This window comes from Drosophila suzukii, chromosome 2R (genome assembly GCF_043229965.1).
Source record: "Drosophila suzukii chromosome 2R, CBGP_Dsuzu_IsoJpt1.0, whole genome shotgun sequence".
NCBI classification, from domain to species: domain Eukaryota; kingdom Metazoa; phylum Arthropoda; class Insecta; order Diptera; family Drosophilidae; genus Drosophila; species Drosophila suzukii.
In genome coordinates, this window is record NC_092081.1 from 19,062,373 (window position 1) to 19,084,880 (window position 22,508).

Here is a 22,508-nt window from a genome sequence, read left to right on the forward strand (position 1 = left end):
CAATCAAATTGCAATAAACGGCATTCCGAAGTGTACATTTTTTTAACAGTGTACGTTTTAAGTACATCATCAACTCATCTCTAGCGCGCGCATTTCGATATCTTCGATAACAAAATACATATGGTTTTTTAAGCAAAACATTTATTCTTAACAATTTACAATATTAACTTAAAATCTAAGTCTCTTGTTTGGTCGCAAACAATTGATGAAACTCCGAGGGCGTTTTGAAGTAGTCCACCAGCAGCATGGAGGAGCGGCTTCCCAACTTGTACATAATATGGCTCCATGGATTTAAAAAGTTCTTATATTCAGCTATTTGTCCCCTTTCAAAATAGTGTTTCACGGTTCCCAGCGGGAGTTGAGAGCCATAGACAGCAACATATCTAAAAAAAAAAAAAAGTGTTAGTTGTAAGTATAACAATAATAAACATGTATCCAACTAACTTTTCGGAACTCTTGTAGATTCTCAAGGGATATTTCGCCACAAAGGCGCGTATCGCCAGATTGATGAGCACAAATCCCGTGAGGAAGTAGTAGAGATCGGATTCCTGGGACACCAGTATGGCTATGTCCATTTTCTGGACCATATTTACAATGTTCATGGTCGTGGCCCAGTGATAGGCGGCCACCAGGCCCAGAATGGAGGTGGTGGCGGTGGATATGTTCTTTGTCCAGGTGACATAGCTCTCGATGGGGGCGCGGTATATCAGTTTGTAGTTATCCGGAAGCCTGTCGCCGGTCAGGAGCCTTCTTTCCACTTCCCCGGAGCCCACATTCCGCCACTTGCAGAGCGTGCTACTTGTGCTGAATGGAGAATGGGTGTTATTAGCCAAGTTTCTTTAGGTATAACCAGTTATTTACTCACTGCAACCCCTGGTATTTTGTTATAGCCGCAAGTGGCGTTAAATTCACCAATTTCACATTTCGTAAGAGAGCCGCACACATTTTCGCTTGTTATTGTGTTGCTATCGCCAAGTCAGTCTGGCAACACAGTCAGCTGTGCGCGGGAGTTGCCGGATCGCGCGGTCGCAGTAGCTCCGAATTTAGCGTCAGTTTTCCAGGGGGATTTGAGCCCCACTCCGCCCCCAACCATTCAGTAGGTAAACAACACAGCCGTAGAACAGTCTTTTCCAGTTTCCACATCCTTAGCTAGGAACACGTTCTGTAGGCCGGGTACCGTTTATATTTTTGATAACTTACAGCATGGATTCGAAACGCGCGGCCCTTGATACGGGCGACGGTCCGGTCGCGAAACGCAGTGACATTGGTAGCTCCTCCCGGGAGTCGTCTCCTGGCGACGGCAACCAGATCTCTCTGGCCAAGCATGTGGCCCCGTTCACGGGCAATGGATGCAGTGCCTCGCTGGAGTCCTACTTGTACGATACGACTCCTGCGGGCAGCCAACTGCTGTCGTGGAGCGCTGCCGCAGATGGGCCAACTTCTGATAACGACGCGGAGCTGGAGAAGATCACCCGCGCCAACAGGAAACGTAAGCTGTCATTGATTGACATGTGTCAGATAGCCAGATCCTAATGAACATCTATTGTAATTGCAATCCTCTCCAGCCGATCCCGCCAAGATGTCCCGCAGGGAGCTGGCCAAACAGCGCCGCGAGCACACTTTGAAGGCCCTTGCCCTGGAACGCGAGCTAACCAGCAAGCCAGGCCAGTCAGCCGCGTCCGTGGTGCTGCTCATCCGCTTCCCCGACCCCGAGATAACTGGTCCCATGCTGGCCAGCCTGTCCAAGGAGATCCGCGACGTGGTCTTGCCCGCCAGTGTGGCTCCGCGCTACTGCCTAGTGCACCTGAGGCCCGGCGCAGATGTGGAGGCCACCATTCGCGACATCAACAAGGCACGCTTTGGCACCGGGTTCCTGCGGGCGGAGGTCAAGCCTTTCTCCGATGAGGAGCAGGCCGAGTTTATTGATCCTTGCTCGCTGTACGTGAGCAACATACCCTTCAACATGACCACCTCGGCCATCAAGGCCTACTTCGCCAGCGCCATGCGCGTGGACATCGGCGTGCTGAAGCGCGAGAAGCGCGCTCGCTACGCCTTCGTGCGCTACGCCAGTCCTGAGCAGACCATGGAAGCATTCAAGGAGCTGATCGAATCTCCGCTGAACAGCCGCATTCTCACAGTACGCTACCGCCGCCTTCGAAAGCGCTCCGGCATGCCCATGGTGCAGTGCACCAGCTCATTCCAGACGATCCCCTCGCCCAGTATCGACGACGACAACGCCGACTGCAAGCTCATTTCCCCACCGCCCGTGGAGTCGATCGTAATCAGCGACAGTGACAACTGCTCCGACTCCAGTGGCAACGGAAAGAGCGGCAGCAAACGTAAGACAAAGATAAGCAAGCAGGAGAAGGAGATTCAAAAGCTCAAGCGCCAGATGGCCGAGTATGGCGCCATCATTAAGAACTTGCAAGTCGGACAATCGTGCCTAGGAAGTGAGGATTTCGGTTTTAGTTTGTGAAGATCGTACAAAATAATCCTTTTCCATTTGCAGCTTCGTTTATACCTGATCTAACACCCAAAACAGAGCCGTGCGTGAATCCATCAGCTTGTATAATGGGATCCAATGCGGTCCCCCTAATGCGCGACATCAAACAGGAGTGTGCCTACTTAGGAATCCCCGATAACAGCAGCTCCGATATCATACCGGCTAGCAAGCCAACCGCGCCACCACTAGATGACAGCCCGAAGAAATCGAAAAGTATATAAACATTTCATTAAGTGTCCTTCGCCCCTCACATCCCTCCTCGTATCTTACTTAGCAACATGTTTTGGCCGGATGTTTTCAGGTCCCTTCAGACGACGCAAGAGTGCCAAGCAGACAGCTGACAAGTATGAGGCCTTAGGGGCCTCGCCCGAGAAGGACGCCAGACTCGAGGAGCTCTACGCCCAGCTGGAATGCGATCCTGATCCTTAAACTGTCATGCTAAGGTCTACCAAATTACTCGTCGCAGGCGATCCTGAGAATAATAATTTAGTTTATTTTTTATTGGATTTCCGTTTGTTTATTTGTTATCTTTTCGTTTTTGTTCAGTTTCTCTCATTTCAGCGTACATTTATGGTATATAAAATAAAATTACACATAATAATACGTAAGTTAAATAATATTTCGGTTTTAAATATTAAACCCGAACAAATATCGCTTAAGGGACTGTCTTAAATATCACTTATACAATAATCATATGTACTCGATGATTTTCATATTAGTTTATATATGGTCAAGTCGCGTATCGTTTCGTAAAACTTAAAACTCTTACAGTTGCGAAATCGATGCACAGCTGGAGGAACTCTCTGAAGTCCATGTCCCATGTGCACACATTAACAATTATATCTAAACTAAAGTACGTTCAATGTTCAGTATTTAATTTTTGTTTGGTTCTCTCCAATTCATTGCATATGGCTCGTTAAATTTAATATCGCAATTTGTCATTACCAAAACAGTTGACTACATAAAGAACTTCTGCTATGATATGACTTCTGATCGGTTTGTCGTTAGAATGCGGAATGTTATAAACTATTTCATTATATTTAAGGCTGATTTTATTTACACAACAACAAAAGTATTTGATAAGGCACCTGTTTCACATGCTGATCGCTCAATTTACAATTGATATTCTGTTCGATTTCAATTTGTATTTTTCATTATTTGTTTATTTGGATTTCCTCTCATCGTATTCGATATGATGTTACGCATTTGAATTTCAAGCACTATCGGTGACCAACGTGCGGTAAAATTTTGGAAACTTTACTCGAGTTGCTAGCTTTGTTCCTAAGGTTCTCAAAATGCACTGCCTATGGGTTGCTGGGATCAGAGGCTCTTTTAGCTAACGATGAGCTTGGAGACGAGGCACATCAGGATGGTGGTAATCACAGTGCTAACGGCGCCGGTGCTTGAAATTTTCGTTTGCGACATGGCTCCATTTCCGGTCCGCTCCGCCACTTCCGGTGCGATAGGCTCGTCGTTGGACTGATGATCGCCCACGGCTAAGGAAAACGGGTGTTTAAGAAATCAAATTAGTTAAGTTATACGTTAAGCTATTCAGGTTAGGGATATTCTGTGCAGAAGAGTCTTAGATCTAAGCTAAAGTAGTTTTAGAACTGGAAAAGTTTTTTTTTTTAAGCATAAGTGTTGGGAGTTTTCGAAGGAAGAGGGGATAGAAAAATAAATATAACTTAAGTAACTTAAGGGGGGGTTCAAATAAAAATAATTGATGTAACATACTCTTCACTCTGTAAACTCGTTTCTTTCTATTTGGCTTGGTTTGGCGTTTCGGCAGGCGGCGCAGGTCTTGGGCGTGGCATGTTTTATATATGTTTCGATTGGATGGTATACTTTATTCAGATCAGACAGAGATCACTCAAGCGGGCGATGAATAAACACTAATGCTGGCAAATTACAACTGGGACTGGCTACAACACACGGATGAGCGCGAGATCCTCTAGACTAGAAGAATCTGTTCGTTAGGCCCCACATCCAGCCGGGCAGAAGACCCTGATTCGGATTCGGGATCGGGTTCGGCACTTGCGGTGCTGTGTACATCAGGTGCGGATATAGGAACCGCAAATCAAAAGGTTTTTTAATTTAAAGGAACAAAAGTAGAGAATAGAAAGCATAAATAAAACAATTCTTCGGGATGTGACATGTAGGTAGAAGGGGATGTGCTCAAACAAACATACGTATGTGGCAGTAATGCGATAGGATCAGGCATTCTACTGGATGATAATACCGAGGAGCAGGAAGAATCAGCTTGGCGAGACTACAACTACACACACAAAGTACGAGCAGGAGGCGGGGGGAGAAAGAAAAGAAAGTAGCAGTCAGAATAAGCTCTTTTTCGCTATATGCTATATAGGCTTTATGCTTTATGGGGCGGCACATTCGCTTTGTAATTCTTCTGCGTGATGTGTCTTTATGTGGGTGGTTAATGGAGTTGGTGTTCGTTTTCGTTCGGCTGTTGTTGTTCTTGTTGTTGTGGTTTTCTGGATGTGTGCTGTGGTTAATTTTTCTTGTTTTTATATCCGCGTCTCTTAAAGCCTGCAAGAAATATACATACATACATACAGACAGATGACAATGGCGAATACGATTCGAGTTTTTTTGGAGTGGAGTTCGGCTTTTGGCTTTTGTTGAATGCAAATTAAACGAAAAAAACGATTATGGGCCAGTCACGTGCATGCGATTGTTAAGCGAGTGTCATACAAATATCCGATTGTGGGTCATAACGGGATGTGTGGACCACATATACAGCTCTATATACCAGGGGGAATTTACGAGTCTTTATAATACCCCCCGACTTTCCTTTCCATGCAGGTGTAAATCTTTTGTTTGCTCTAGATTAGTACGGTTTCGGTTTGTTCATGCAATTAACGTAGGGATTTCAGAAACTCGGGTGTGTAAGTGTGACTTTGGGTGGTGTAAATGGTGTAGGTGGTTCGGTGGGGTGGTGGGTGAGTAGGTGAGTGGGTGGTTTTTACGTGTGGCTCAACCCAGCCACTTAGCCATTTGGAAATTTTGTGCCGAGGGTGCCAAAACAAGGAAACGGTTACGCATCAACAATGTTCGAGTTTTTGCGATTTTTTGACTACAGGGTAAAGAGTTTAGTTCAGGGGAGTGGAAAGTCAAATATTAATAGTACCATATCTAGATAAATACTTAGTGCTACGAAACTATGGAACTTGGGTGGTTGGGGCTACCATTTCAGGGACTTGTGGTGTTTAACAAATAGTGTTGCTTTTTCTTGGGGTTAGCCAGTTAGTAACCATTTGCAAATGCTAAGTTAAGTTCTACAGATTAGTTAGTTAGAATGTGCGCATGCTGGGTTCGTGACTTATAGGCTAGGAAGATGGTTTTCATTGGAGTTGATCTTGGACCACAGTTAGTGAGACCGACTGACCAGTAGTTTTGGTTGCTGCTGTTGTTGCTGTAGATAATTGCTTTAAAATGTTCTTGGCTATTAAACTGTAAGCAAGATATTAAATTATTTTTGTTTTTTTAATAGTTGTTTCTTAGGCTTTAAACTTTGTACATGGTATGCTAAATTGAGTTGGTTAGTTGGAATCAAAAACCCAAAATACCGAAAGCATAAGAAAAACAGAGATGGGTTAGTTTGGTTAATGGAAAGACACACAGTTGTCAGTAAGTGGAAAAATTTCAAAGTTGGGTTAGTTTCAAGATTAGTATCGCTAGTTTTAAAAATGTTATTTAAAAATATATTTTTAGTACAATTAAGTTAGTTTGGTTGAGGGTGTTAGATATGTTTTATACTCTAAAGAGAAGTGTTCTCTGCCAAGTAAGGCTTAGCATGAGAACTGTGAAACAAAACTAAAGTAAAACACCACAAAATCAAGATTAAGAGAAATTAATAAATGTACACGATATATAAATACAAAATATATATAGACTGAGCAAAAGACATTGGACATACACAGTTTGGTAATTAGTTTTTTCAATAGGTATTATTAATGTATTTCTTCCATAGGCAACAAAGACAAACACATTCGACTTGAGTAATAGAATTTCACTACATAGACATTAACTTAATTAAACATACCATATAGATAGGATTTATATTATTATTATCATTATCATTTCATGACTCGTAACTGCTTCTCGCTAAGTAACAACTCATACAAGACTTCTTTCTATGAGATCTTTTTATCTAGACTTTACAGAGTTCGGTATTCGATATTCGTGGATCCAGTAGATCGATTCGAGCTCAAACAAAACTACCGCTGAGTCGGTCCCACTCACCTGCGTCGAAATCATCACCATTACCATCGTCGGCATGCGGGATCATGGAGTGCTGTTCGAACTCGTTGTCGGAACCCTCGACGATATTACCTGTGGACGAGGGCGTGTTCTTGCAGCCGAACCACCAGTGGGCGGTGGGTCTGGGGAAGGGGGGCGTGGCCGAGTCAACCTGTGGGGAAATTATAATATAGAACTGACATATGAAGAGCTATTAGTACTTACAGCAAATCGGGCATCGTGGAATCGGTAGTACTTGTCGCCCTTGAAGAAGTACGTGTATCCATTGGTGTACTTGAGCGCAGCATCTAGGTTATTGGGAACACCCTCCCAGTTGGAGATCGGCTTGGGATAGCTAGACTTCACTGGTGGCCTCTTGGCCGGATCGAATCGCCAGAACTTGCTGCCCTTGAAGAAGTAGATCTTGCCATTGCCTCCCCAGACCATCGCCGCGTCCAGATGATCGGGAATGCCCGTGAAGCCCTCGCTAATTTCCTTGGGGTAAACGCCGTCCATCTGGCGACCCTGGTAGCGCCAGTACTGGGTTCCCTTGAAGAAGTACGTCTTGCCGTTCTTGTACGTGAACGCTGCATCGATGTTGCTCGGCAATCCTGGCCAGCCCTTCGAGATGAGCTGCGGGTAGCCCTCCTCCACAGAATCGGTGGTCAGCTTATAGAACTTGTCGCCCTTGAAGGCGAATGTCTCGCCCTGCGCCGAGTTGAAGAGGGTGTCCACCTTGGAGTCCTTGCAGATGGAGTCGTCCAGTGGGACCTTGGGCGGAGTGAATGGCCGCTGAGTGGTGGGCGGGTAGATGTTGGTGGGTCTCAGCTGGTTGGTCTTCCTGCCATAAAGCGACTGGATGGCTGCCTTGTCGTCTTCGTCCAGCTTGAAGACAGGTTCGAAGCCACGGTAGAAGGGAGCCATTAGGGCTGAGCTCTGATCGGAGTGGGACAGACCCAGGGAATGACCAAATTCGTGGGCGGCCACCTGGAAAAGATTGGTGCCACGCGGCGACCCAATGGTCCACAGTTCCGCATCATCGAAGTGGGCATCTCCTCCGAACACAGGGAAGAAGGCATGGGCCAAGGTGCCACCCTGACCATCGAAGGCATCGCCATCACCATGCTCGCTCTCCACGAACCTGGAAAAACAGATAATAGTGGTTATTAATTAGTATTTGTGGTATACTGTGCATGTGGCGGCAGATCTATCTGCAATGCCTGCAGCAGACTTACTTAATTTCGATGTGCACGGGGCCGGAGGTCTTCCTGGTGAAGGTCAGATCGGTGTCCTCGGACCACACGGCGAAGGCGCGTCCGATCTCCGCATCCACATCCACGCGCTTCAGTCGCTTGGGGTACTTGGAGATCTTGTAGGTGAGGTTCTTCACACGCCAGCGACTGCCCTGGAGGGCATATCGCTTGGAGCGACTGTCGCCGGTTCCCACGCGATCCCGCACTCCGCAACGTGGCAGAGACATCAGTTTCATGGTCTCCGCATCCAGCTCGCCGGTGATGTTCAATCCCGCGAAGCTCTGGAACTCCTCGATGGCGCTGACCCAGGTCTGTTGGTCATGGAGCCCACTGCTGGCAGGATTGCGGGCTGAGGCGGGTAGATAGCCAAACTGGGACAGGTAGATCTGGGGAAAGGAAAAAAGGGAGAACTTGGTTAAGGCAGGAACAACTGGGCAAGATCAATGGGCTGCGCCTGATAGCCACCCGTTGAGGCCAAGTTGATTTATGACCATCTGATTAGTCCTGGCTACCCTGTCTCCTTACCATCTGACTTGCATAATTTATGACTGCCTCACTGGCTTATAAATAATCCCAGGGGAGAGGGTTACCATACCCATATCCATATCATATCCCCATATATATATACCTCCATATATATGGTATATGGCGATAGCGACGTGATTGGTGAAGGTGTGAAAACTCTTAATCGATCATCAAGCATCGCTAACATTAAGGAAGCGTTTCAATTGCTAATTGTAAATTGTAACATTGAGAAATCGAATCAAAACTGTTTGCCCATCAGGGAAGTGCACTGCGATCGGAGAACAATGCGAGGTTATCTTAACAGTTAAATTCTATATAGTTGGTTAGTTACTATATAGTACTTATAGTTGTCTGGCCAATTACAACGGCAAATTGTCTTACAGCACGGCTAGAGTTTTATGCGCTTAACGTTTTGGCCATACGATTTTGGACTTGGCATGTCGATCAGGTTCCCCAGCCGTTTATGTGTCGCACATTCTTAATGACTTGATGGGTATAATGTGTATGTAGTATATAGTACATGTTGTATAATGATTTGCCGAATCTTGCATAATGCCAGCTGACTGTTAATTTTATTGTGTTCTTTCCGCCTGCGAGGAAGTAAACATTTCGCTGTCGTCTTACGAATTCAAGACGCGTCTTTTGGGGTTCTGCCAGTGGCTCTGTGATCTTTTTTTCTGGGTGGGTTCTTGATTTTCAGCAACGATCAGCTGGGTCTTCCTCTCAAAGGTAAACGAACTGTAAACAAAGCGGGGTTTCAAGTGGAAAGTATCGGTCGCTCATCTCTCGAGAGATCCACTCGAAATTCAGATTCAGATTCGGATTCAGAACAATTTGCCTGACTCATCGGCGACCTTAGGAATGCCTCTTTATGCAATTAACATAATTACTTGCAGTGCACAATGCCGAATAGTCAGGCACGAACGTCTTGATTACCCAGAAATCGCTGCAAAGGTGTTATGTTATTTCAGTATTTCTCGGTATGGGATTGTAATGCAGCTTTTGTCATAGAACAAACAGACTGACAGCAATCGAATGCATTGTTCCGGAGCCTCAAACATGGGCCCTTTCGGTTATCTTCTATCGATAAGATAACTCCCCATTGGCTGGGGAGCAAACAAAAGACTACTCAACCTATCCATAATTGAGTCATTTCTGACGCATTCTCCTTATACAAAGGTAAATGCGTCACAAACGCAAACGGAAGTCGGGGCTAAAACGGAAATGTTTGGCCACTAATTTAACGTGCCTCAAATAAACACTTTTCGGGAGTCATCGTTCTGCGATTCCCACTACACCTGTTCCATCGATTTAACTTGTCGTTCGGCTGAATGCATCCGCATCTATATCTATCGAGATATTCGTGCATTTGCATGTGATTAGCGTTTCTCGGGGGGATTGGAGCGGACAGATGCTCAGTGGCCATGCAAATCATTGGAAATTATGTGGGGTTGGGGTTGGGGGTGAGGTGAGGGCCACTGCAGTGGGGTCACGTTCCAGAGGGCGTTGAAATTGCACTTCAATTTATTATTGGACATTGACACAAATTCGTTGCGCTCCTCTGTTTGGCGGACAATCAAAGCAAAAATGTCAACACAGAATGGTATTTGCCTAGCCCCAACACTCTAGTTATTTCCCTGTATTACTAACTGAAAGTGCACTCGAAAAAATACTAGACAAAGTAGTATAGAGATATATAGCAAACCTCTTATATGTTAATTAAGGAATATAACTCAAAAATATTTGAACAAATAATTTCAGGTCAAAATGATGGCTTATAAACAGTAAAATGTTAACCCATAGTGGACCTAAATTAATTTTTTGGCTTTGTAGTCCTACTCAGTCACTAAAAATATTCTAACTTACTAAAGGTACACTTAACAAAATAGATGTATTGATGTATATTCTAAGGCTTAAATGATAAGAAGTAATAAAGAAGTATAGGAAAAGTCAACTATAGTTGTACCTATAGGTTCAAATGATTAAAATTTTAAGCAAGTTTGATTACTTGTACCATACTTTTTCGATCAAAATAGTGTTTTATACTGATCCATTAGAGGTAACTAGTGAATTGTAATGTATTTTTTTCCGTGTAATTATACCCAGTGACTGCCAGCTTGAAAAATAAAATATCTATTCAGTTGGCTGACCTGCTTGCCTGGTTTACTTAGCCAAAGGAGTTGAACTTGTGGGAAGTGGCCCACGGGGGCTAGAAAACTTTAGAACTTCTAGAACTTGACTTCACCTACAAGTGCACGTGTGTTGGTGAGCCCCTGTAAAGTATGCTACAATCGCAATGCAACCTTCAAATATTTAACACAATTTGCACAGGTGCAACGTTGCAAAGTTGATTTCATTGCAAAGGGGGAAATTGCTTTGCAGTTGCAAAGAGAAAGCAGGAGCAGCTCCTTGCAGTCAATGAACTTTCACCCATTTCAGCCATTTAAATTGAAGGCGTACTCCGCTCGTTTATTTCCGGCCGAAACAAGAACAGGACATGCTTAAATTATAAACAAGTATCGCTTTGTGTATACTTTTCGTTTATATATGTGTGTAAAATGTACATTTGCCGAGGGTGCCGTGTGGAAATTGATGGGAAAATTATTGCCCAGCCAAAGAGTGGGAAAAGGAAAACTCCTGGCTTTTCCGCATTTTCGGGGGTGCGTGGTTAGTTTACGTTGGAATGTGGGTCACTCGGGTCGTTGACTTTACTTCTGGGATATAGAAAAGGAGCACCCATTTCTAAGTGCAAACAAACCTAGACCCAGTTGCACAAATATTTGCGTGGCACGTGGATAAACGAAAGTGTCTGCGACAATTAAAGGCAAATAGCAGAGGTTTTCCCTGCGATTTTCCCACTGCGCAGGCAATTTGAGTTGTCCAATCTAGTGGATGCCTAACTAGCAAACAGGCTTAACTTGTTTAAATGTTTTTTTAACGCGGCGATTACATCATTACACCGCGCAAATCGAAGCGCAGGCGCCTCATTTGGCGGCATTTCTTTTTGGTTTTCCACAACTGATTGAAAAAGAAAACTCAAAACTATAACGAAACCGAGGGAAAACCAAAACAGAAACTGGGCCAACTGGGCGATATTAAATGCAGCTTAAAGTTGTATAACCCATTCAATTTAATTCAGGACCCGAGAGAGGGATTAAATTGGCAGAATTTCGAGCTGGTTTTTTGCCATCCAAATTGGGTTTTAGAGCGTACTTTTGGCCATAAAAGGAAAGGCTTTTGCGTAGAAAAGAACTTTAAAGTAGAAATAGCAAATTGAAATGGTGCACTTGAGATATAAAACACATAATTCAGTTCAGACAAATTCCTTGACATTTAGCCCGGGCAACTCCCACAGAATATTTGACATTTCCACCAAGGTGTCTTTCCATTACTGTTGCCTTTCTTTTTGCCATGTTTTTTTCCCCCTTCAAGTGGCTAATTCGCATAGCGATAAATAAGCGTCAAGATGCTAAGATAACCGGACAATAAAAAGCGCTATTCATGCAAAACACTGAGGCAAAAAAGGATTTTATTCGCCAGCCTTTTTAAGCTGCTTGTAGCGGGTTGTTTATGGCAAGACGCGTGAAATGCTAGGCTATGGATGACCTTAGGGAAGTCTGAAAATGGAGAAAGGATGTTCTCAGAAAGGGGCAAAAACTATCATTTGTTTGCCAAGTGGCAAGGCTTTCGCTTTGTTTGTTTGTTTGCTTGTGCTTTTGGCACCTCGTGAAGGTCGCACGCAACAATTTCATAGGCAAATCAATCAAACTTGGCTAAAAGCATACATTTCTATCGATTGATTTGGGGCTAGGAAAATGGGGAAACCCAGGTGGGAAAGTGCAAATTAACCTGACGCATTTCCCTAGCTGAGTTCTGGCTTTGATTGGCTATATTTAGAGCAGGAAAGTTATTCTTTCTTTTTTGTTCGCCCACTGCGATGACGAACTCGTATGCCTGAGCTCATTCCAATTTGGAACGAGTAATTAACCTCTTGACAGCTCCATTATGTGCGGCTACTTGCTATCCAAACTTATGACTCACTGGGCACTGGATCTAAGTAGTTTTCCTGTTCAGATCTGATCTAGCTGGATATTATTAATGGTCGCCAATGAGAAAGTGCAATCTGATCGAGGTGGTCTCGGCGATTTGCATTTGCTGGGAGATTTATTGGAAAGAGTTTGGGATCGAACAAAGAACCTGACATTGGAGAGACAAACACGTCGTTCGACTGTCGCCTTAGCTGCTTTTGGGGCGACTGGCCAGCCACTTGGCTCGCAAGTTATGGCCAACGCGCCCAACATACCAATTAGAAAATGTCAGGGGGAGTTACGCAAAACATAAATAAAAGTTTTACTATTATAAAACCCAAAAACAATGTTAAGCACGCGCTAATGCGAATCTATGGGATATACTCGTATCACCAAGGCATTGGATCGTAAATGGCTAATCAGGAAGTTCTGGGTCCGCTTCTCCACTTTTTCGCCAATTAATTTATGCAAGTCTGTGGCAAATAAACGTGATTAGCTTCAGGTAGATTGTAGACATGCCGATGCTGCAGCAATTACTTGTACTTTTTCTAAATGGAAATTACATTCGGCTAAACAGTAAAACAGCGATCATGACAAGCAATTAACCAGAGATAAATATTTATTAATTGAAAGCGTGGAAAGCAAGTTGCTGGCGGTGTGGAATTATTCAATTAATTGAAAGCTATAATTTATGGCGTTTTTTTTGTTATCAATTTTTTTCGGTCACTTTTAATGCATTTCCAACTGCGCGTTTCTAAAGTAAGCTAGTGACAGGCTAAGAAGTCTTTTGCCTGGGTTTTCCATCATTGAATCATTTCTAAAATTAAATGACAGGTTGAAGACTTATCTGATGCATTAAAAAAATTAAAAGGGTATTAAAATACCATAACTTCTTTTAATTTCAAAGCTTATAAGTAGGTTGGCATAGCTACGAAATGTTAAATGCCCAGAGATAACCTGCGTCATAAGGTTGATGTCTATTCTAAATGGGTTTTTTAATATATTCTTAGAATCTAAAGAAATGGCAATGCACTTAATAAATTAAAGAGGGGAAATTCCTAAAAATTATGTTAATCAGTGGTTTTGAGAGCTCTATTTTCTTTAGATCATTGAGAATTTTTCAGTGATATATTTGTTGAGGGAAATGCATTTGAATCGATTAGCTGGGCAGTCAATGGCGTGCGATTTTTCCTGCTTTTCCCGCTGGCCAATGTCACGAGCGATAGCGATAGCGATAATCAGACTGCAATTAGTCGGCGGACATGCACTTTGGGGCCATCATATCCCACTAAGGCTAAGGCCAGAACCTCTGAGCCGGGCCAAAACCGAGTGTGTGTGTGGGTTTGTGTGTGGAATAAAAATTTCCGTTGACATGCGATGCGCGTAAGCCTGTTGCACAGTCACACTCGTGAATACGAAATATATTTCGCCTAGTGAAAATTAAGTATAATTTCCAAATGCAACCAGTTCGGAGCTCTGAGCGCCTGGCACGCCTGTCAGGCAAATCGGAAGTAAACCCGCAGAATGGCCATATGGACTACATCTATATAGTATATGTCCAGACAGACGAAGCAGACAAAGCGGCTAGTTCACGTCATCTCAAGTGCAACAAACCGATTCGATTCTGATTTATTTGCATTAAGATTTCTTTCCTGTTTAAATACAGATCTCTCGGCTCCTTTCATTCCGTAATACTGAAGGCTATTATCTTCATGCATTACACCCTGTGCATTGCTACACCATTTTTCAGTGGTTAATGCATTACTTTTAGGGAAATATTAATGTTTTCCCTTTAGTCCTTTGTGGATTTTATTAATATTAAACATGGAACCTTTGTGGGTGATTTAAGGATGAAATACTTGGTCATAAAGTTAAAAAATATTTAATATATTTGACCGTAATACCGAAGGCCATTATCTTCATGCATTACATCCTGTGTCTTGCTACACAATTTTTCAGTGGTTAATACATTACTTTTAGGGAAATATTAATGTTTTTCGTTTAATCCTTTGGGGATTTTATTATAATAAAACGTGGAGCCATTATAGGTGATTTAAGAATGAAATACTTGGTCATAAAGTTAAAAAATATTTAATATATTTGACCTTGCTTCAAATATTTTCAAACTAAATTAATCAATAAATTTTGTTCGATATTAAGTATTATGTTTTTGTATTCTTACTATTCCATTTTTATCAGTGTAGCTCTCATATGAATTAAAGATAGATCGAAAAATTTTGATTTAATTTAGCAATTTACCCGGAATCATTAGTATAAATTGTGTTTTTTTGTTAACTACTTAATAACTTGATTGCAAACTCACCTCTGCCTGTGTGGTGGTGGAAACGGGTGCCGTTTGAGCCGCTGCCAGGATGGAAAACAGGGTGCCTACGACTATGAACACTGAACTTTGGCAGTTTGTCATTTTGTTGCTGGTTTTGCAGTTGCTTGCTCCCGTCGCTTGTCTAATTGTCATGTAGTTGTGTAGTTCCACTTGCCGATGGCACTTTGAACTTTATATCACTGCAAAGGCAAAGGTGGAAGGTGGAGAGAAAGGTCAATTAATATTTCATAAAGCCGGCCAAGTAATAAAGCAGCTAGCCGGGCCAGAATAGAACGTATGTATATGGATATAGCCCAAAAGGGACCAGGCCAAGTACAAGTGCAAAAGGGCGAACGGAAACCGTTTCCACCCGCCACTCCCCCATTTCCAACAGGTTGAATGTGGCACACTTTCCGTGTGGCAGGTGGAACGGCAAACGGAAGTGCCAAGAATCGGGGGTTAGGGTTCCAGAAGTGCTGTATAGTATGCGCCAAGTCGTAGTAAAAAATAGTACAACTCGAGCACCACACTTGAGATGACCCTAGTACACTCTTTATTATGCATGGCAATGTTACCCAGAACAACACTCTTTATAGCTGACATCTTGTGAAGCCATTAAGCCATCGGCCCAAGAATTTCCCCTTATCAGAGTCAAATATTTGCTGAACCCGACACCACCGTATCCCTATCTACATCCCTAATCCCAACGAGAGCATTTCGGTTTCGTTGAGCCTTATATTTTGATCGGCCAAGATATAGAAAGTCATGTGGTCTGTTGTCTGTTGTCTGGCCAGCTCGGACGTCATAAACGACTCTGTGTAAGTTTAGACTCCAATTAGAATTTAATTTTAGACTAGTAAATACCAGGTCGGCAATAACCGTAAAGGATTGTGGGGCCTTTTGTTGATACTCCGATATTTGGTTTGCTAAAAATAACCAGTACTTTTCTGTGGTGGCCCGTATTCTTGCTGATATGGATGGATGTGGATGTTGACCTAGGGCGCGAGACAGGTGCCCGAGAATATAAATATGTTTATGGGGATGTTTATACCGCTATATCCTGCACCTATGCTCATCTGTCTCGTACAATTTTCCCGTGACATCAGCAGAAAAGATAAGTGGTATCAAGTGGCAGTCACTTCTGCAAATATGTGATATATATACTATGTGCCAGCGGACACTGTACAGTAAAGACTGCTGACTAATCGCTGGGGATTTCGAAGCGGACACATTTAACAGTCTCTTTTATGAAGCGGCAATTAGCCGCTAGAATCCAGTGAAATGGCCAAATGAACATGCAAATATACAATGAAAATACGCTTGGTGGTCGGGTGTTATCTGATTACAATAATTTCTGTTAAGCAAATACCATAAACAATTCCCATTTTCGCTTTTGGGCAAATGTTTCGCCCGGGTTGAAGGTCGGCTGGCTGACAGTTTAAGGTTAGCGCCGTGTGGTTAACCCGGTTGATGGGTTGAAGGGGAAAGTTGAGGGGTTTTTTGGGTTCTGTGCGGTTGTCATAACAATGGACGCATTTCCCTGGCCTGTTAGATCAATAAAAACGAGTGAGTTTTAAGTGCTTTGGCCAAAGCAATCGATGGCGAAACTGCATACAACGCGAAAGTTTGCCCTGTTTTTCGCCTTTTATCATAATGGTTACGTATACGACATGTAGCACACGTCTGGTTGTGTGCCCGATGTTCTGAATTGGGTCATAAACAGGGCTTCTACGTAAAGCTGATAAGGTGGATTTACCGGTTTGCCGGCTCCTGCTTCCCAACTTCTCTGAATCGAAATTCTTTGATTTCTTCGAAGAAGTGTGAGTCAACGAATTAAAATAATATATACATTTCGCTAACAACCAGTTATGCCAAAAGGTCTTTAAAAAAAAACCCCCCCTAATTTAACCAAAAACATGGAATTCCACTTGGTATAGCTTTTTGGCATTGTTCACCTTATCAGCTGGCTTTATTCCCAATGAATAGGCCCCAAGCGCGATAAGATATGATGGGGATCGGCCGGGTGTTATGTTGTGCATTACCAAATGAATAATTCGGGGTATGAGTGTCCAAGTGTTACTAGAACTTGACCTTAGTGATAGCCATATCGTACTATCGTACAGGGAGTTGGGCAACTGGGCGCAACATGTCGAAACATTTTCCGTTTCGAGTGGAATTCAAGTTCACCTCCAAAGTGGAGTGCTCATGGGCTAGGCCTGATTAATGGGCTGATTTATCGGCTTGGACCCGCTTCTTGACCCTTCAATTAGCTGGGATTCGAGTGGGATGCAGTTTCAGATCAATGAACTATTACTTTGTGCCTTTGTTGCCTGCTCGTCGCTTGCAACACTTACAAATTAATTAATTAGCTCTCGGGCACATACATTTTTTTTGTTTCTTTTATTTCCAGTGGCTGTCGTCGCTGCTTATTCCGCTGTGGATGTGTTGACGTTGTTTATGATTTATAATTCACGACTTATAATCGCAATCCTTTTGTTTCTACTTTATTTCGAAGTCTTTATGTCTGGCTGCACTAATTGCCCGCTGGCACTTCCATTTTCCCGCTGAGTTTCCGCGTTCGAAAAACAAAACTCAAAACTGAACTGGTTCACTTTTCGAATATCTTTCTTCGGAATTAAGCACTTGAGATAGTATCTTCAATCGGACTTCAATTCTCGATACTCGCCGCTAAACACATCCGCCCTGGGCAGCGCGCAAATTTCAACTGATCTTCAGCAGAACGCTGAAAAACGACGACGACTGCGGCGGTTGCGATCGTGTTTTGAGCTTTTCGAATAAAAAAAGAGGGGAAAGCTTTTTTTAACAGCGTCAATGGAGCTCTGGAGAATCGGATTCGGTTTGGGGTAACTGTCGAAACCTGTTGCCAATAATCGAAGTTGGCACCTCCCCTCTTGGCCGCCGGCGAGGGGGGCGTATGAGTAATCCGCTTCTTGGAATCATCCGCACATGTGTCACTCGCCGGTCCAGCAAACAGGGGCTCCAGCAGCCACAAAAACCTCACATTCGGTGGCATTTCTCAGTTTATCTTGAAGTTTAGCACTCGCCCTTCTCCTTCTCCCTTCGGCAAAACGGTTGGAAACAACTTAACAGCTTTTGTTTCTCGAAAATCGCATACGATTTCAGCTGAATTTCAGCCACACCCCGCACCTCACAGATATTAAACTTATGAATGAATCTGCGGTTTGGATTCCCCGTGGCCAGGCGATTTCTCAATGGAAGTATGAGTAATGCGTAAGTTAATAAAAGATAATCAAATTTTATTGGGTCTTAAGGTGTGCTAATATGCATATTTTTATATGTTCGACTGAAAGTGTGTAAAATTGATTTGAATTTTTTATTTATCAAGGAAGTGTTTACATTACAGAGGGTATAATAAAACCGTATAAAAAGAGAAGAATACATTGACGGCTAAGTTGATAAAATATAGCAAAAATACAAATACAAAATGTTGTCACAAAAAATTATCACAAAATGTGAGAAGTATTTGAAAATTTGGTGAATAAGAAAAAAAATATATTTTTTTTTACATGATATATAAAATTATATGAGAAAAAAATATTTATTTCAACATGAAATATAATAATACAAAATATTATGTCATACAAAAATGATCACAAAATGTAATAAGTATTTGGAAATTTGGGTGAAGAGGATAAAAATGTATTTTTAAACATAAGTATGATTACAAGAATATATTAATTGTGACATACTCAAAAATAAAATGATTGCATAAATTTGTATGGTTCTAAGAATAGGTCTCTAATAAGTTCCTAATGGTTATGAGTGGACAAATGTTTTCCTTCTATTAGAATATAAACATATTCAATGGAATTATACTGTGTTCTGTTAGATACAAACAAATTAAAACGTTTTTCATTTATAATTCATTATAATGTATGCCTTTACATTACCTGACACCTTTTAGCTTTTAAAAAAAACACCGATTAGTATCATCCCCGGGGAACAAGTGCTAATAAGCTATTCATCTCTGCGTATCTTCTTCTGGGAATCAATAAAGTATTCCGGCCTACGTCTGTGCCATCCCATTAATTTCAATTGAGTGCAATTTTCGGTGACTCAGTCGCGAAAAGTAGGAGGCCACGTGAAGCAAATTGCTACCTAAGCGCGAGCAAATCTAGTAATCGTCTGGAACAATTGTTTACCAGGCCAAGCCAAAGGTTCATCTAAAAAGCTAAAACCAGAAAAGCGAAAAGTAAATCCGACAGCCAGATAATAGGCGACATTTTGCCTTAACGACAATTCCTGATTCGCTTTATGGAACTGGCAGAAAACTTGGCAGAACTGGGCAGAACAAAGCGAGGGCTGGGAGAAGCTGTTTCTGCCATTTATTCATGGACCAAGTGCATCTGGCCGGCTGTCAGCCCCTCTTTAAGAGCCCCCAGTCCCCAGTTTCCAACTTGCCCATCTGTTTGGGCTCTGGGAGTATATATATTTTTCTGTTATGGCAGTGGACAAGTTGTCTTGTCGTCGTCGCCCGCTGTGCGATGCAGTTTCTGCCCTGCTGCCATTGGAACAATGAAATATTTATGAGCTTCTTCTGCCTTTAATGACAACTATTTATGGTATTTTTAGACCATGCCCCTCGCTCCCATTACCATTCCCATACGATCCCATACAATGACATTAAGGTTTGTTGCCTTCGCCGGCAGTGAAATGAACTTTTCCGCGGCCCAACTGAAAAAACAAGCGCTTTCGCATTGACTTTTGCCTTTGAACTGTGCCACCAAGCCAAGCAGAACATATAATTGTCAAATAGATGGGGCAGCGATAATGCTAATTGTATATGAATATGGTCATATATAGTATATTTATTTGAATAGAGTAAGCGACTCTGACTTTGAGTGCGAAAAACTATTTCTAAAACTCAATCACGTCACGGTCAGCCTTTGATAGTCGTTTGGCAAGCGATATATGAAGTATCTGATGTATCTATATAATTATATGTATTCATGTATCGGAATGTTACAAAGCGGCTACGTGATGATTGTTTAGGCCGGGTCTCCAATCAGGCCGCAATGTCAAATGCAAAATGTGCGGACAAAAGATCACTTTCAGCCAATGATGCTGCCGATTCCCATTGAGAAAGTGGAACTCCCCGAGGGAGATGAGTCATTTTTGGTATATGTATGTATACTCACCATAAGGCAGACAGATGAGAACTGCCAGAGTAAACAGAATTTGCATAAACCAATTTGTGAAATAATCAACTCGGTTACCCGTGTTCGTTCAGCAAATATTGCACAAAGCGAGTTTTGTTTTCTTTAAAGTTCTTCACCGCTGTGTTTTAAACTTTATCAGGCTTTATCTGCCACCGATTGCGATTAGATCTTTGTTAGTTAGTTAGATAAGGGCGAGGCGAACTCATTCTACAGCCACTACTATCACTTGGAGGCGAAATTCGCTATGATTGGGTATTATCCACACTCATGTCCAGCTAGCTAGCATTGTTTTTGAGACCCTCACTCTCTATAGAACGCCTTTAACCGAGAGGTGCGATAGCGACCGATTCACAGCAAGTTCCGATTGCGACTCGTCTGGCTTTCTGGCTTTCTGGCTTTCTGGCTTTCTGTTTGGGTGCCTTTGTGGTGGCAGCTAAATAATGTTCGCGTCGTCGTCTTCGTACTACCCCTACTTCTTGTTTCTGTGTGTGCTGTCTAATGGCTAAGACCTGTGCCTGTGTGTTCGCTTCTAGTTTACGAGTCACGCGAATAGCCATAAACACACGCTCACACACACTGTCATAGGTGGAATCCTAGTTCTGGTGGTTGGAAATAGTTAGCCGCCCCCGAGTCCTTCGTCCCTTGCATGTGATTACAGAGCAACAGGATTAGGAAAAAAGCTCTCTTCCTAGCTTTGACTGGGAGTTAGTAAGCTCCAAGCTGACTGTTAGCTGTGTGTTAAAAAATACTGTTCTATTTAATCTCTATATCATAATATTCCCTGTACTACACTTTTTGTTATTAATAATATTGTAACTTGTTTTTGGTATATCATTTTTTCTCTAGCTTTGACTGGGAGCTAGTAAGCTCCAAGCTGACTGTTAGCTGTGTGTTAAAAAAATACTGTTCTGCTAAATCTCTACATCATAATATTCCCTGTATTACATTTTGTGTTATTAATAAAATTGTAACTAATTTTTTGTACCCATTATATTTCTTGCTTTGACTGGAAGTTAGTAATCTCTAAGCTGACTGTTAGTTATGTATTAAAATATGATATGATTATCTACTAACTCTCTTTATAATATTATTTCTTATTTTATTTATTTATGAAATGTGAACTCCTGTTAACAGAATCTACCTGAAAAGCTCATTTCCCCACTAGGACTCACCTTTAGCTCGCTGTTGGCTGTTAGCCCACTGTTAACGTTTACTAGAAGTTAGCAAGCTTTTGGCTAACTGTTAGATTCACTCTGATGATTCACTCGAGGGCGCAGCTTTCTCTCACTCTCTCTCCGTCTATTTTTTCACTCTCGATGGCGGAAAGCTTTTCACGCAGCGGAAGTAGGAGCACAAATTAATTTGTTTAACACTCGCCAATTAGCTTAGGTATACGTATACTAGGTGCTTCTAAAGATTTGCCTTCCCGCAGCAAGCTGCCGTAACTGCAAGTTCGTTGTGCGTTTTAAGTTATAGACTGAGGCTTGGGGAGCTCCGCTTAGATTCTTTTATATGGCCGGGCGCAAGGCGATCGGATATCGTTCCGAGATCCGAGATCCGAAACGCCAGTCATTCAATTCAGCTGAGTTTGATGCCAGCGTCCTTCCCTGTCAGCACCCCCTTTCGAGAGTGTTTGTGCGGGATCTTCCTCGTTTCATTTCGGATAACGGGAAAGTTACGCATTCGATCCCGGTTTCTTGAACGGATGAGTCAGTGGATGCCAGCCTAAGCGATAGTACTATATGGATTATGGAACTGTTGCGTAGGCACATGGCACTGATTCTTCAGTCTGCAGATCGTCTGAATCATTTGAAATGCATGCCTTTCCCCGACTTCAGGCACTCTGCTAAATATCGCTTTATATTGTTCTTATATTTTGATTTATACGCACTCAAACGTGCTGGAATGCCGTCCTCTCGGTTTCTTCCTCAAACGCCCACCTTTCCGAGGAACTCCCCCCGCGGGAGACACCCCTTCAAATCGAGTGTAATGTCTTCTTTTGTATTTCAATTAAATATTTTGATATGGCTGTCGCACAAACGAATAAACTAAGGATTTTAGATACAAAAGAGGAATTCAATGGCAAGCAGGAAGTCTGATTGAGTGATTGTTTGATTAACCGCACTGATTGATGGGGCCACTCCTTTTTGGTATCTCAAAAGAAATCCTTCAAGAGGCCTCTTTGTTCGATTGCTAATATTAAAGTTGCTCTTCAATTGATATTGAATTGATTATAATATAATCATATATATAATATATATAATACCGAAAGTCTTAGCAACTATGGCCGACTCCTCCCTGTACCTTAAGTCTTAAACTTTTGGCAACAGAGTACAATAAATATAATATATAACATTTTTCTTAAAATTTTAAATAATTTTTATATCCTCTTAAGTTTTTAAGGTTTGCATCCAA

The 22,508-nt window shown here is 42.4% G+C and overlaps 3 protein-coding genes across 14 annotated transcripts; 1 reads left to right on the forward strand and 2 right to left on the reverse strand.

Moving 5' to 3' along the window:
• Positions 1 to 121: 121 nt before the first annotated feature.
• On the reverse strand, positions 122 to 1,001 carry LOC108009485 (uncharacterized). The gene is made up of 3 exons (XM_017073878.4): positions 866 to 1,001; positions 445 to 804; positions 122 to 383 (listed from the first exon to the last, which is right to left on the reverse strand). The coding sequence occupies exons 1-3, from the start codon at positions 943 to 945 to the stop codon at positions 176 to 178; spliced, it is 648 nt and encodes a 215-aa protein (XP_016929367.2). The 5' UTR covers positions 946 to 1,001; the 3' UTR covers positions 122 to 175.
• Positions 970 to 3,009, forward strand: Pof (Painting of fourth). 3 transcript variants are annotated; one of them, XM_017073876.4, is made up of 5 exons: positions 970 to 1,100; positions 1,203 to 1,489; positions 1,566 to 2,450; positions 2,510 to 2,716; positions 2,778 to 3,009. In XM_017073876.4, the coding sequence occupies exons 2-5, from the start codon at positions 1,204 to 1,206 to the stop codon at positions 2,930 to 2,932; spliced, it is 1,533 nt and encodes a 510-aa protein (XP_016929365.2). In that variant the 5' UTR covers positions 970 to 1,100; position 1,203; the 3' UTR covers positions 2,933 to 3,009. The 3 variants fall into 3 exon arrangements, with proteins under 3 accessions (XP_016929365.2, XP_036669712.2, XP_016929366.2); XM_036813817.3 differs by having other exon boundaries at positions 1,010 to 1,096; XM_017073877.4 differs by lacking the exon at positions 970 to 1,100 and having other exon boundaries at positions 1,107 to 1,489; positions 2,805 to 3,009.
• On the reverse strand, positions 2,974 to 21,284 carry Mmp1 (Matrix metalloproteinase 1). Of its 10 annotated transcripts, none has more exons than XR_005013934.3 (7): positions 17,277 to 17,613; positions 14,893 to 15,092; positions 7,999 to 8,402; positions 6,989 to 7,904; positions 6,857 to 6,935; positions 4,238 to 4,545; positions 2,974 to 3,999 (listed from the first exon to the last, which is right to left on the reverse strand). XR_005013934.3 is itself a non-coding variant. In XM_070994821.1 (6 exons), the coding sequence occupies exons 2-6, from the start codon at positions 15,043 to 15,045 to the stop codon at positions 3,836 to 3,838; spliced, it is 1,806 nt and encodes a 601-aa protein (XP_070850922.1). In that variant the 5' UTR covers positions 15,046 to 15,092; positions 21,266 to 21,284; the 3' UTR covers positions 2,974 to 3,835. The 10 variants fall into 10 exon arrangements, 8 of the variants coding, with proteins under 8 accessions (XP_070850922.1, XP_016929357.2, XP_036669706.2 ...); XR_005013933.3 differs by having other exon boundaries at positions 6,767 to 6,935; XM_070994821.1 differs by lacking the exons at positions 4,238 to 4,545; positions 17,277 to 17,613 and adding an exon at positions 21,266 to 21,284 and having other exon boundaries at positions 6,767 to 6,935.
• Positions 21,285 to 22,508: the final 1,224 nt, after the last annotated feature.

Coding starts and splice junctions, on each gene's coding strand:
- LOC108009485 (XM_017073878.4), bottom strand. CDS start 945: ATGTGTGCGGCTCTCTTACGAAATGTGAAATTGGTGAATTTAACGCCA. Junction 805..865: donor ACAAAATACCAGGGGTTGCA/GTGAGTAAATAA, acceptor TTCTCCATTCAG/CACAAGTAGCACGCTCTGCA. Junction 384..444: donor ATCTACAAGAGTTCCGAAAA/GTTAGTTGGATA, acceptor TTTTTTTTTTAG/ATATGTTGCTGTCTATGGCT.
- Pof (XM_017073876.4), top strand. CDS start 1,204: ATGGATTCGAAACGCGCGGCCCTTGATACGGGCGACGGTCCGGTCGCG. Junction 1,490..1,565: donor CACCCGCGCCAACAGGAAAC/GTAAGCTGTCAT, acceptor AATCCTCTCCAG/CCGATCCCGCCAAGATGTCC. Junction 2,451..2,509: donor CGGACAATCGTGCCTAGGAA/GTGAGGATTTCG, acceptor TTCCATTTGCAG/CTTCGTTTATACCTGATCTA.
- Mmp1 (XM_070994821.1), bottom strand. CDS start 15,045: ATGACAATTAGACAAGCGACGGGAGCAAGCAACTGCAAAACCAGCAAC. Junction 8,403..14,892: donor CCACCACCACACAGGCAGAG/GTGAGTTTGCAA, acceptor TCCTTTCCCCAG/ATCTACCTGTCCCAGTTTGG. Junction 7,905..7,998: donor CCCGTGCACATCGAAATTAA/GTAAGTCTGCTG, acceptor CTGTTTTTCCAG/GTTCGTGGAGAGCGAGCATG.